The sequence below is a fragment of the Dicentrarchus labrax genome, unplaced genomic scaffold (genome assembly GCF_905237075.1).
Source record: "Dicentrarchus labrax unplaced genomic scaffold, dlabrax2021, whole genome shotgun sequence".
Classification (NCBI taxonomy): domain Eukaryota; kingdom Metazoa; phylum Chordata; class Actinopteri; family Moronidae; genus Dicentrarchus; species Dicentrarchus labrax.
In genome coordinates, this window is record NW_026136719.1 from 13335122 (window position 1) to 13348099 (window position 12978).

At 40.8% G+C, this 12978-nt stretch overlaps 2 protein-coding genes across 2 annotated transcripts in view; both read left to right on the forward strand.

Annotated features, from left to right (window-relative positions):
- The window catches only part of cul4a (cullin 4A), a 10233-nt gene extending 5434 nt beyond the window's left edge, over nucleotides 1-4799 (forward strand). The window contains 13 exon segments of the mRNA XM_051378308.1: nucleotides 453-520; nucleotides 955-1073; nucleotides 1179-1371; nucleotides 1569-1673; nucleotides 1791-1901; nucleotides 2384-2469; nucleotides 2611-2718; nucleotides 2960-3055; nucleotides 3057-3074; nucleotides 3161-3266; nucleotides 3356-3528; nucleotides 3626-3778; nucleotides 3881-4799. Of these exon segments, the coding sequence (XP_051234268.1) occupies nucleotides 453-520; nucleotides 955-1073; nucleotides 1179-1371; nucleotides 1569-1673; nucleotides 1791-1901; nucleotides 2384-2469; nucleotides 2611-2718; nucleotides 2960-3055; nucleotides 3057-3074; nucleotides 3161-3266; nucleotides 3356-3528; nucleotides 3626-3778; nucleotides 3881-3976 (1432 nt within the window). The 3' untranslated portion in view covers nucleotides 3977-4799.
- Nucleotides 4800-6208: 1409 nt separating this feature from the next.
- Nucleotides 6209-12809, forward strand: lamp1a (lysosomal associated membrane protein 1a). The gene is made up of 9 exons (XM_051380190.1): nucleotides 6209-6606; nucleotides 9086-9192; nucleotides 9290-9509; nucleotides 9765-9926; nucleotides 10024-10229; nucleotides 10318-10443; nucleotides 10535-10601; nucleotides 10688-10855; nucleotides 11722-12809. Exons 1-9 carry the CDS (start codon nucleotides 6552-6554, stop codon nucleotides 11859-11861), a joined length of 1251 nt encoding a protein of 416 aa, XP_051236150.1. The 5' UTR covers nucleotides 6209-6551; the 3' UTR covers nucleotides 11862-12809.
- The last annotated feature ends 169 nt before the right edge of the window (nucleotides 12810-12978 follow it).

Consider the following 12978-nt stretch of genomic DNA (forward strand, 5'->3'; position numbering starts at 1 on the left):
GTCAACTTGCTGTAAGTACTAAAGTATATCCAGTATATTGTATTTTTTCTCTTTATTTGAAATATTTTCACATTAAGCATCTTCTTTGAATCTCTTAATATTTTATTGTGTTTGTTTTTTACTCCCCCACATAATTGAGAACTTAACAGTTAATGTTTAGAATTTAAAAATGTTGATCTAATACGTGTAAAAATCCACACTATACAAGGTGCCATGTAAGGTCATACTGTCAGACTTAATTTAACACTTTTTATTGTTGTTTTGTAGTAGTTTTAAATGCATGACCCCAGAGCTTTAGTTGTAACCCAGTTCATTATTTACAACAAGACTTTTAGTGGAAGATTTGCTGTGCAGAAAGGTCAGGAGGTGAGATTGAAGACATTTTCTTAAAAGAGATTTACAAGATAAAAGGGTTAATTTTTTCCCTCTTATTTTCTCCTCATTATTCACAGGAAACCACTTGTTAGCTGTGTTGAGAAACAACTTTTAGGAGAACATATGACTGCAATACTACAAAAGGGTAAGTCTGCCATAAGGGCTTTAATGAGTCAGTACATTAGCTTATGTGTGACAATACAGATTACATTTGTGAAGCTCACTGTGTAAAATGTTTGTTGAGCTGTGCCAGGTGATTACTGAATCCACTCTGGTAATTCTTGTAGTTTATAGCATTCTTCATTTAGTTTGCATTACATTTTAAGGTTAAAGTGTAAATCACATGCTGTTTTAAATCTTCATTAAGTATGTTTACTTTATCTGCTTTGTGACATGCTGTAAAATGGTCATGATTCAAATTTACAAGGGCACAGTCTACGACTAAGGCAAACTGTGTTATCTCGCCTCTTTGCACAGCCGAACCCATCCAGTAAAGATGTGGGAATTTAATTTAGTCATAAACATGAAATTGTAAATGCAGTTTAATTTTTAATATATAAAATAATATTTTTGCGCCAGGTCTGAGCATCCTGCTGGATGGGAATCGTGTGACTGAGCTGACCCTCCTCTACCTACTCTTCAGCAAGGTGAAGGGAGGACTTCTCACACTACTGCAGTTCTGGAGGGATTACATAAAGGTATACACATACAATACATACAATACAAATTGTCGATGTCAAAAAAACCTGTCCACGTCCCTGTGAAATGCAAGAACACATTGTTGAAACGTTCTCTGTTCGTAGTCCTTCGGTGGAGAGATTGTATGTAGTCCAGAGAAAGACAAGGACATGGTTCAAGACCTGCTCGACTTCAAGGACAAGATGGACAATGTCGCACAGAGCTGCTTTACACGGAATGAGGGATTCATCAACGCCATGAAGGAGGCCTTTGAGACCTTTATCAACAAGAGGCCCAACAAACCTGCTGAACTTATTGGTGGGTCCATAGATTACATGCCATGATAGTTGTAAATGTCATGTATATACACACACACACACACACACACACACACACACACACACACACAACACACACACTATTTGTACTGTATAATTTTACATAGCACATTTGATTGTTTTTGTATTAGTTCCAGCATGTGATAACAGCTGTCTTGGTTTTTGCTTCCCATCCAGCTAAATATGTCGATTCAAAGTTAAGAGCAGGGAACAAGGAGGCCACAGAGGAGGAGCTGGAGAGAATCCTGGACAAGATAATGATAATCTTTCGTTTCATACACGGTCAGTTACACTTCTGATTGATGCTTAATGCTAGATGATTTCAGATAGTCTTACTAACTACCATGAAGCTTGTTAAACTCTGCTGAGGCCTTTTTGATGTCTGCTTACTCCCTCCAGGAAAAGATGTGTTTGAAGCTTTTTATAAGAAGGACTTGGCCAAGCGTCTCTTGGTTGGCAAGAGTGCTTCTGTTGATGCTGAGAAGTCCATGCTCTCGAAGCTGAAACATGGTGAGTCTAATGTCTTACATTATGAGCACTTTTAACCAAACCTTACAATTTGCTTATCATTCGCACACTGATTTGGGTTTAAGTGTCTTGCCCAGTGCCACTACACAACATACGTATATATGCTTTTGAGAATTTTAGAAAATATCATAGAAAGACTTACCAGCAATTTATAGGCTTTTCAGTGGTATAAAATTGTATTGACTTGGCCTGCCTGTACAGTATAACCACATTTTGTTCTTGATGAGATTTTGCCTAAAATGTTACCAGTGAAAAAACACTTAAAAATTCTCCATTTGAAGACTTGATATTCCCTTTCACAGCACAGTATAGAGAAGGTCTTTGCATCTACCCAGTATTACGCAGTAGATGAAGCACTAAAGTAAAACCTTTATCTGACATAATGAGTCATCGGTGCATATGGGGTGGTGTGATATGTGAGAACAAGTCAGTCACGATATGATGTGGTTTTGACTTCCTTCCAGAATGCGGAGCAGCATTTACCAGCAAGCTAGAGGGGATGTTCAAGGACATGGAACTGTCCAAAGACATAATGATCCAGTTCAAACAGGTACTTGCGGTCTCTGTGCACAGAAACACAAATAAAAGCATACTGATGCCATGTTTACAGTATGTCTATGCATTCCACTGTACTGTGTCATTTAATGCATTTTTCATACGTAATTGTAAACGTATTGATATTTCTACTCAGTATATACAGAACCAGAGTGAGCCAAGCAACATAGAACTCACTGTCAACATCCTCACTATGGGCTACTGGCCTTCATACATACCCATGGAGGTCCACTTGCCCCCGGAGGTAAGCATTTATATGTTTGGGTGCTGTCCTGGGAGTCCTGGAAACAGATTATGCACATAAAGCTGGGTAATGCTAAATCTGAACATTTATTTTTGTGGATTAAGTAGAAATTGAGCATGAGACTATTTATTTAAACAGTATTTATTCTGTTCTCTAAACTCGGCAGAGTCATAAACTGATCCTTAGCCGACTGTGTTCAGGACAATCTTGGTACAAATTTCAGTTATTTTTGCTTTGATAGATGGTAAAACTCCAGGAGGTGTTCAAGCTGTTCTACCTGGGGAAGCACAGTGGGAGGAAGCTGCAGTGGCAGCCCACACTGGGCCACGCTGTACTGAAAGGCAGAGTTTAAAGAGGTAAGGCCATTGTACATCCCAACAGGGCTTAGAGAAGAGGGACAAATTGTCTGATCAGCGCTCACAATGACTTTCTTATCCTGTAGGGTAAGAAGGAGCTGCAGGTCTCTCTGTTCCAGACGCTGGTGCTACTGATGTTTAATGAGGGAGAGGAATTCAGCATCGAGGAGATTCGCACTGCCACTGGCATAGGTTAAACATCTTTAAATATGTAGTACAACTATTCTATTGTTAAAGATGGAATGCTGTATCACGTTATCATTCTCTCTTGTCCTGCGCAGAGGAGGGAGAGCTCAAGCGGACACTGCAGTCCCTGGCCTGCGGAAAAGCACGCGTCCTCAACAAGAACCCTCGAGGGAAAGATGTGGAGGATGGAGACCGTTTCAATTTCAACAATGATTTTAAACACAAGCTGTTCCGCATCAAGATCAACCAGATCCAAATGAAGGAAACGGTAAACATGCTGGCACATTTCTTTCTTTACCCCTCCTCAGTGGTCCTCTGTGCAACGGGATGGTTCCTAACCATTTTTAAACATGTTTTCTTTACAGGTAGAAGAGCAGGTAAGCACCACAGAGCGTGTGTTCCAAGACAGGCAGTATCAGATTGATGCAGCTGTGGTGCGTATCATGAAGATGAGGAAGACCCTCAGTCACAACCTGTTGGTCTCAGAGCTCTACAACCAGCTGAAGTTCCCTGTCAAGGTGACGTATCTTAAGCTTCTCATTCTCATCATTTAGATTTCTTCCAGCACATACGCACACAGGCAAAGCTTATCAGCATCTGACTTTCTTTCCTCTACACAGCCGGGCGATCTAAAGAAGCGGATCGAGTCGCTCATAGACAGAGACTACATGGAACGTGACAAGGAGACTCCTAACCAGTACCACTATGTTGCCTGAAGGGGAACCACTGTAGCTGCCATGCTTTTCTCACAGCAAGCGTACAGCTGGCTCCCCAAAAACAGCATTGCAGCCCTTCAGCCACCCGACTCACCTCTGGTGCCCATCTTTCCCTCCATCCACAATCCTGGACGTAGCGTCCAGATCACACAGCGCTCCAGAGAAACGAGAGAGACTTGGCTGAACTGTTCCCACTCTGCGTTATCTTTAGTGGGATAGGGCTGGAGGAGTGGCCTAGGTTGTTGATGGTTGGTTTATGTGACTTAAATCTGCTAATGCAAAACTCAACTGAAAATAACTAGCACTTTCCTCTGGTTTTTTTTTCTCCTCTGGAGTGGGATTTTTTTTCCTCCATCACATCGTTCTAAAAATCACTTATTTTCTACTATAGTTGGTTTGTCTTGAGTTTTAAGATTTCTTTTTTTTCCTTTGTTTTATTTCATTTTTTGTTCGAGGCGTTCTCCTTTTGAATGGCTGCACAAACTGCTGAGTGTTAACCAGATTGGTTGGTTGCTTGATTTGGCAGAGAAACGGCTGGTGAGGACAAGAAGAGACTTGAGAAGAATGAAGTGAGCCAGAGGGGTTGGGTCAGATGTGTTTGGGGCAGAGGGAGGGTTCATTGCTTGTAACACAGAAGCTAATGACATGCAGGCAAGCCACTTGGGTATTTCTTTGGATACCTTATATGTTTTGACCAAAATGTCCAAATGTCCAATGTCATGTGCTGACGTTTTTGTAGATCAGATTGTATTCTATGTAAGAGTGAGAAAAGTGAACCTGAATAAATGGATATTTAATGATTCAGTCAATGATTTGTAGATAACCAGCTGTTGTAGTTGTTTTTTTTTTCTTACACGGCCACCCTGTCTCTGTCTTGCAACGTAGTTCTTCATGCTGACAGCGTGCAGCTCCTTCAGCATAATCTGATGTCATCAAATGTTTCTTTCAATCAGCCTTTATTTGTGAGGAGCATTTCTGTCTTGTGAGCAGCCGTGTGGTGTGCAGTTCAAAACATGGACATTACTTAGACCATAAGTCTGTCATATCACAACACTGTTGTCCTTTTCCATTTTGTCTCACTCTGCCCCAAATGATACAAAAAGGAAGTGTATTGTCTGTTTTCTTTCCTTACACTTGATTTTGAGGTATTTAAAGCCACTCTGCTATTTTCAATAAAGAATAGTCATCACTTTGATAGAAATGATTAATTTGGGATTTTAATATCTCAAGTTACTGGAAGATGGAACTGAAAATGAAAGGGTTGTTCTTCATGCTTTTACTATCACAGCAGGGAATGTCCAGCTGTTGCATGATTAAGAAATAGATCTTAAATATGTCAACAAGAGCTAGTTGTATAGTTTCATTTTAACACAAGAAAATGGCATGTCTTTTGTTAAAAAGCTATGCAGGGGAATGTAGCAGGGTCCTGATAAGTCTTGGACAGTAGCTTTAAAGCTGCCTCTGCGTTCCTTTGAGGTTTTTGCACACCCTCGTGAATTGATGAAGGTGTCAGCTGACTACCCGCAACACAAACACATTGCAGTCTGCACAGCAGACACAGGGTGTGTGTGTGAATGTGTGAATGTACTACCTTGCATACAACAAATCATATGCTTTGCTTCCTTTCAGACATTTCATATGTCATACAATTGATCTTCTGTGCTATGTATTTAAATCATTTCAGGAAAGTTGTGTTCAAGTGTGCATCCCTAAATTCACCCCTTCGTGGTCACTATTTCACTGGTATTTTACTGTATTTAGAAATATATTAATGTAGAAGTATATTTAATATGAGTGAGTGAAAAGTGTCAGGAAGAGAAAGCAACGCAACTAAAAGAGATGTATTCATGCATTTGGTGTTTTCACCACTCCCTGCTCATTCAATAATCATTTATTTTAATTAATTAACTTTGAAGTAATGTTATGTCACTGGTGTGAGTTCCTCGAAAATGAAGTCATTTCATTGTAATAGTATTCCTAGAACTGCACTATTTTTCTCATTGGGTGTCTCTTTACACCCTGCCAGTATCACCTACTTTACATTATATACAGCTGTGTAAGTCTGAAATAAGTCATATTTATGAACAAACATTTTCTAATGCAGTTACACGGAACAAAAGTGCGTTGTCTCTCACTTCACTACAGAAGTTATTTCCTTTCCAGTGGCCTTGAATAGAGCTCAGTCCTCGTGAAAGAAAGAAAGGGGGCGGTCTCACGTGACTGGGTCGCTCTAAATGCTACCAGTTCACATGACGAGACAGGGCTTATTCCGTCAGTGAGGCTGCGAGCGACATCTCACCGCGTACACGGGATTTTTACCAGCAGGACGTGCTTTGGGAAATACCAAATAACCCTTTTCTCTATCGTCGGACAGCAGAGAAACGTAAACAACAACAGGAAGAACAACAGCGACGCCTCGGATTGAGCTAACAGTCCGTTAAGTCAAGTGCAGTGTTGCAGTGCGCCGTGTCGGACCCACCTGCGCCCGCAGCGGCGACACAACAACACCGCCTCTCCTAACACATTAAAAGACATTAAAAGTATATCTGCGCTCCGGTGGGACCTGGCCTGAAAGATGAAACTCTCTCCCGCTCTGGCTGCGCTCATCATTGCCTGGTTTGCGGTGTTAGGTGAGTGTTTTTTGCGGGTTTTAAAGCGACTCTTCGTCGTCACGCCGCTACCGCTTGACCGAACGACGTCACGAAATCGACCGTTGGTCAGGTGTAGTGTGTCGTTAACGTTAGCTTACTCGGAATATGTTAGCACGTTTTAATGTTTTGGTCGAAGAAAGCTTTTATTTTTATTTTATTTTTTTTGCTTGGACACTTTGTCTGACCTCTTCATAGACCACTGTATTAATTTATTAATAGAGAAAATACGCAGCAGGTTAATTGACATTGAAAATAATCGTAATATGTTTGTACTTCGGTATCAGCTTATGTAATTTATAGCTAGCCAGCGTTACATGTTACAGGTAATAGGTTATGGTATTGTTAGGTGAGGTTCAGAGTCGTCACAGCTTGAGCCACCTGTGCGGGATGTAGACATTAATTATATATTAATTCATGGCCCCACTTTGTGAATACAACAAGGGACCTCCTGGTGTAAACAAGACATATCTGCTACAAGTTTGACCCCACAGTGGATCAGTGCTGTTGAACCCACAGCCTTTTATTATCCAAAGGTCATCTGTCCTCAGGTAGTTGTGTCCAAACAGACCAGACTTGGCTGAGAAGTCCCTGGACTTTATTCTATAATGTTCTTTTCTATTCTAATGTAATGTCCAGGTTTTTGTTAATGTTGTGGACCAGCAGATTGGCCTCATTGTTGTGTCATTTGAGAGATTCACATGACCGCTATGATGGCTTTGTGTTACACACAGCCCATTAGGGGCCTACTGACAGTGTTGGTTTATGACCAGTTTAATCACCCTGAACAAACACACACACACACACACATACACAGCTGCTGACACAGGAAAACAGACCAATACAGTTGTAGCTGGAGTAGTTGCAGTAAGCTTAATGGTTATTCTAAAATATATTATTGGATTATGGTCATTATTTTTAAGTAAGCACTAACTTGGTGTACGGTTTAGTTTTCCACACAGACTTCTGCTGAAGGACCCCTGGTGACCTGAGAGTTTAAGTCCTTCCGCACCAGCATTTCCTCACAACACAGGGATATCTTTCTGTTTTGATATTCTCACCATAGCCACTGTCTTGACGCTGCTATCTGCTGCTTGGTACTTTGTACACACACTCGCGTTTAACTCATGATCAGATTGCAGTGTTGTGTAAACCGTCTGCTGTGTGTTTACATGGTGCACAGCGAGGTGACATCAGGGTCAAGTTTCAGGCAAGTCAGCAGGGGAGGTAGTGTGTGATTGACATGTGAGCATCTTTTTGATTCCTAAAAACCTTCATAGCTGTAAAATATTGGTGGCAAGTGAATTTTCAAACCTGCCAATATTGGCAGGCTGTAGAGTAGTTTTTAGTTTATTGGGCCCACACAGTTGGGCACAGTCTGACCAAACAGTATAAAGAAATAAAACCCAACATAAACCCAATATATATAGTACAAAAATCTGTGTGCTGTCGGAAAGGTATCCAAAGAGCAATAGTCGTGGTCATACAACAGCCACATTTGAGCCACAAACTTCCTCAACTTCTTTGTAGACATTCTGGGAAGTGTGAAGCAAGTGGTGACTCCTGTATTGCGTTACTGTACAATAAAATGGGTGAGAATGGGTTTTTGGGGTTTTTTGGGGTTTTTCTTTTTAAGGATATGACTTGTAGGGTTGATAAGTACACAAGTCCTGAATAGCCACTGTAGTTTCCAAACAATATGTACTCCAATTATAGCCACTATCACACACATAGACACCTAATGGCGAGTTTGTAAGGGTTTCCAGGGCATAAAGGTATTAATAGCCTATAATGCATGTGTGTAAGTTGCCAGATTGGCTGAGTTGGTAAATACTTGGTAATTCTGTTCATAGGAGCAGTTCTTAGTGTAGCTAAAAAGGACTGCTCTTCACTCCATCCCTCTGGAGATGTTCAGGTACACCTGTTACAGGAGTGGAGCAGCAGCTCTAATGAGCTCTACAATTCTGTTAGCACAGAGTCAGGGGGGGTTGTGGTCTTGGTCTATCACTTCTAGCTGTCTGCAGACCTCTGCTGGTGGCTTGTGTGAACTGCCTTATTGTGTATGTAGGACATGGCATCATGTAACACTGGTTATGTCGTAATAATCATGACTGTTATTGCTTGGACTCATTTTGTAACCTTTATCTAACCAGGAAAGTCAAATAAAAAGCAGAAGACCTAGGGAAGGAATACTTAATATTCATAAAGTAATTAATATATAAGTGTGTATTCTAATATTAATAATGTAGTAAAGTTGCACACAGTATCCAAATGTATTTATTTACAAACTGTATTAGCAGTCTAATTCATCATCAGGTCACATTGTGCATTATTAAATTGCAACATATAAATTTATTCATAATCACTGTGGGATGTTTTAAAAGATATTTTCTTTTATTGTAATGTTTTTCCATATTATTTCACTACTGTGCCTCCCTATTCGTTATGTTCTCCTCTACAGGTTGCATTCAGGCTGTTACTCTTGAAGTGAAAGAGGGAAACTCCACCTGCATTAAGGCTCAGCTTTCTGCATCATTCTCCATCTCATACAACACCTCCAACAGCACAGTATGTACAGTGATAACAATATTCCTGGTAGATCGCTGAAAGTGTTAACATTGATTTAATTGATTGAACGCCAGTCATATCGTTTGACTCTCCTCAGAGAAATGTGCAGGTCTCTCTGCCCGATTCTGCCACAGTCGATACAGGGAGCAGCTCCTGTGGCACAACCGGCAGCTCACCGTGGCTGGTGGCAGTGTTTGGACCCGGCCACGCGCTGGGGCTGAGCTTTTCAACCAATGGAAGTCTGTACAGTGTCGCCAACCTGACGTTGCAGTACAATCTCAGCGACTCTTCAGTCTTCCCTGAGGCCAACAGCTCTGGTGAGAACAAATGCCACGACAAACTGTTTGTTCAATTACATTCACACACGATCTAAATGTCTTAGTGTGCAGTGTTGACTTTACAGTATGATTCAGTAGGTTAAGATGTGTTGTATCTCAGAAGAAATAAAGAAATTAATGTAATTAGTTGCTACTTGCTAGTAAATATACAATACAGAACACATGGGCTCGTATTCCACAGGTAGTATATTATAGATTTATAACTACTTTGTTGTACGTTTGATTTTGTCCTAGATGTGGTCACTGTGGTGTCGTCTTCAGTCGGGATCTGGGCGACGATCAACACCACGTATCGCTGTGTGAGCCCCAGCCCTTTTGAAGTTGGTGGAACAACTGTCACTTTCTCTAACATGAGGCTGGAAGCGTACATGCCAGGAAATGACCTGAGTCCAACAGGTACAACTCTGATTGTGTTTTTGTTCCTGAGCTGGTCACTTTCTAGGTTGTTTGGTTGTTTTTTATTTATTTTTTTTTATCATTTCTCATGTCACAGAAAGCGTATGTGTGGCAGATCAGGCCAGTACTACTCCTCCACCTACCACTGCCGGCACTACAACAACCGTAGCTCCAGCACCAACCCCTCCTGGAACACCAGAGCGGGGCATGTACTCTGTAAACAACACCAATGGCACTGTGTGTCTCTTGGCCCAAATGGGACTGCAACTCAACATCTCCCATTTCTCTCTATCTCAGAATAAGGTGAGAAGAGAGATTTACGTGAAAGGACAACACATATTGAAATAAGTGATAAATACATCTTAAAATGTATATTTGTCTACTTTGCCAGACTGTCCAAGAATTAGTAAACTTGGCTCCCAATCTGACAAGTTCATCAGGATCATGTGAAGCCAGCAGTGCTACCTTGGTTTTGACACAGGAACGAACCACCACTCTCAACTTCACCTTCACTCTGGTAAGATCATGATACCTCACACACGGTCAGTTTGGTTTTTGTTTGTGTATGGATCCAAGTATTTAATCACCACCTCTCCTCCCGTCCACAGAACTCTACGAGCCACAAGTACCACCTGAGTGGGATAACTCTGCTTGCTAATTGGTCTGATATGACTGGTATGTATCATTTGTCACAAGCAACGTACTTTTTTTTCTTGCCTCTGATTTACTTTATTCAAAGACTGACCCATCTCTCTCCACAGCTCCCTTCTCAGCCAGTAACACCAGTCTCAACTACCTGCGGAGTACAGCGGGGCGCTCCTACATGTGCAACGCTGAGCAGACTCTGTTTGTGGTGCCAACCTTTTCTCTCAACACATTTAAACTGCAGGTCCAACCCTTTGAAGTCACCACCCGCCAGTTTGCTACAGGTACATCATCCCTGCTGCCTTTTTATCCCAGGTTTTCATTATCTTTGTCCTCTGACCTTCATGTTGATAGTGACGATGTGCTAAGTGTAGGTAGCACTCTGCAGCATGAAAAAGATAATGAGACTTAATTGCTTTTTCAAAGAAGCTGCGGGGTAGACTAAGAGAGTGAACATTTTTCATGTTGGTTGAAGAAATGTGCTGATTTTAAACAAATAGTTTGACATTTTTGGAAATGTGCTTGCTTGGAGAGAGTTAGATGAGAAGAACCCGATACCACTTTTTGTCTGTGGGAAATAGTTATAGGATGCAACTCGCCATAAAAACACAACTTGTACGCTTTAGAGGGGCTGGTAGACACATTTGTTGACCTTGGAGAGAGACAGGCTAGCGGTTTTCCCCTGCTTCAAGTCTTTATGCCAAGTTTAGCTGTAGCTTCATATTTGGGAGAGAATATTATGTTTCTCCTCTAATTCTTGGCAACAAAGTGAATAAGCACATTTCCCCTAATGTCAAGCTGTTCTTTTAAATGTTATTTCTGTTTAGCTTCATCAAGCTCAGCCACACTTATTTTAATTATTTAATTTTCTGTCACTATTTTAACAGCTCTGGCACAGGATATTTATTGCCACTTACAAATAATTTATTGGCTATGTTGTTTCCCCAACTGAGAAAACAGCCATTAATGAGCACAAGAACACAACTATTTGAATCGCTTAAATAAAATCAGAGATGTGAGAGTCAGTGGTTAAGTCTCCAAAGAGGTGTTAGCTTTTATACTGTAGATTATGTGTCTAAATCCCAGATTCTGCAATATAACTTAACTTTCTCATCTTTTCTGTTCTTCCTGCTTTTCTTCCCGTCTCCAGCGGAGGAGTGTCAGATGGACCAAGACCAGATGCTTATCCCCATCATCGTCGGAGCAGCTCTTGCCGGCCTGGTGCTGATCGTCCTCATTGCATATTTAATTGGCAGGAAGAGGAGCCATGCTGGATACCAGACTATCTGAATGGACACTTCATGACAGACTGAATGGAGGCGAGATGAACCCCAAGTGTGTGAGTGAGCAAGTAATGAGACTGTGTGGACACAAGCATGGTGAATGGAAGCAGTTGTTACTCCATGGTGAGCGCATGTTTTTGCTTAATCCTATGTGACCTCCTGGATATTTTATTTTCCTTTCACTTTCTCTGTGAGATGATGATGATGATGATGATGAGAAGCCAAAGACCTGCTAACTTTAGACGGTGTGCATCTTGATGAAGCCTAATCCAAGATGGAGGCAGTTTGAATTTGCTGCAGCAAGTTCACCATCAGCTGTTTATTATTGTTTTTATTATGTTTTAGGAATTGGTTGAATTTGCTTGAATTGCAGTTTTATAGCTATGTTATTATTTAATATCCCATGCAATTAAAGAGGCAGAGGGAGAGTCAAATGAAATGTAGGCATATGGCTTGTCCACTGTTGGTCAGACATTTCAAGACATTTCAAGTTGCGTCTACACATGCTCACAATCTCTTTTTAAAAACAAGATTATTCCTGTGACTCTTAAGAAAAGGGAAAGCTCTGAATGTGTGTCTTTTCCAATCATATTCCTCCACAGTGGAGACAGATTAAAGCCTGTCCCAATAGTGCAATGAGGCATAGCTTAATCCAACTAATTAAACACAGTCTGCTAATTGTGATGATAAAAACAGGGATTTGCTGCTTTGTATAAACAGTGTGTGGCGGTCCAGCCATACAGAGTGCAACTATGCATTACTAAAATGTATTTAACATTACAAGTGAACAGGTGCATGGGTTTATTTTCTATTCTGGCTTTCCCCCGCCCTCTCCTTAAGGAATGTTAATATGAATTGTAGTGATTTGATCCATTTATTTTTATAGAAAATGGTTTGACCTCGTTTTCTATTATGCATCTTACTGAAAATTAATAAAAACCTTTGAAGTCCAGAACTGATTTTGTTTCCTCATGCATGTACAGTAGCTTCATGATTTGTTTTTAATCTTGTTTTGTGTCAAATAAACATGGTTGTTTACTCTGAGCTGTTCAACCAGGTGTACATTACACAGAATACTCAGAGCTGGGAGCAAAGCCAAGGTTAATTTTGTCCAGTGCAACAAA

What these genes read in the sequence shown, in the direction of transcription:
- lamp1a (XM_051380190.1), top strand. Translation starts at nt 6,552, where the DNA reads ATGAAACTCTCTCCCGCTCTGGCTGCGCTCATCATTGCCTGGTTTGCG. An exon ending in TCTCTCTATCTCAGAATAAG is followed by an intron (nt 10,230 to 10,317) that starts GTGAGAAGAGAG and finishes CTACTTTGCCAG; the next exon opens with ACTGTCCAAGAATTAGTAAA. An exon ending in TCAACTTCACCTTCACTCTG is followed by an intron (nt 10,444 to 10,534) that starts GTAAGATCATGA and finishes TCCCGTCCACAG; the next exon opens with AACTCTACGAGCCACAAGTA.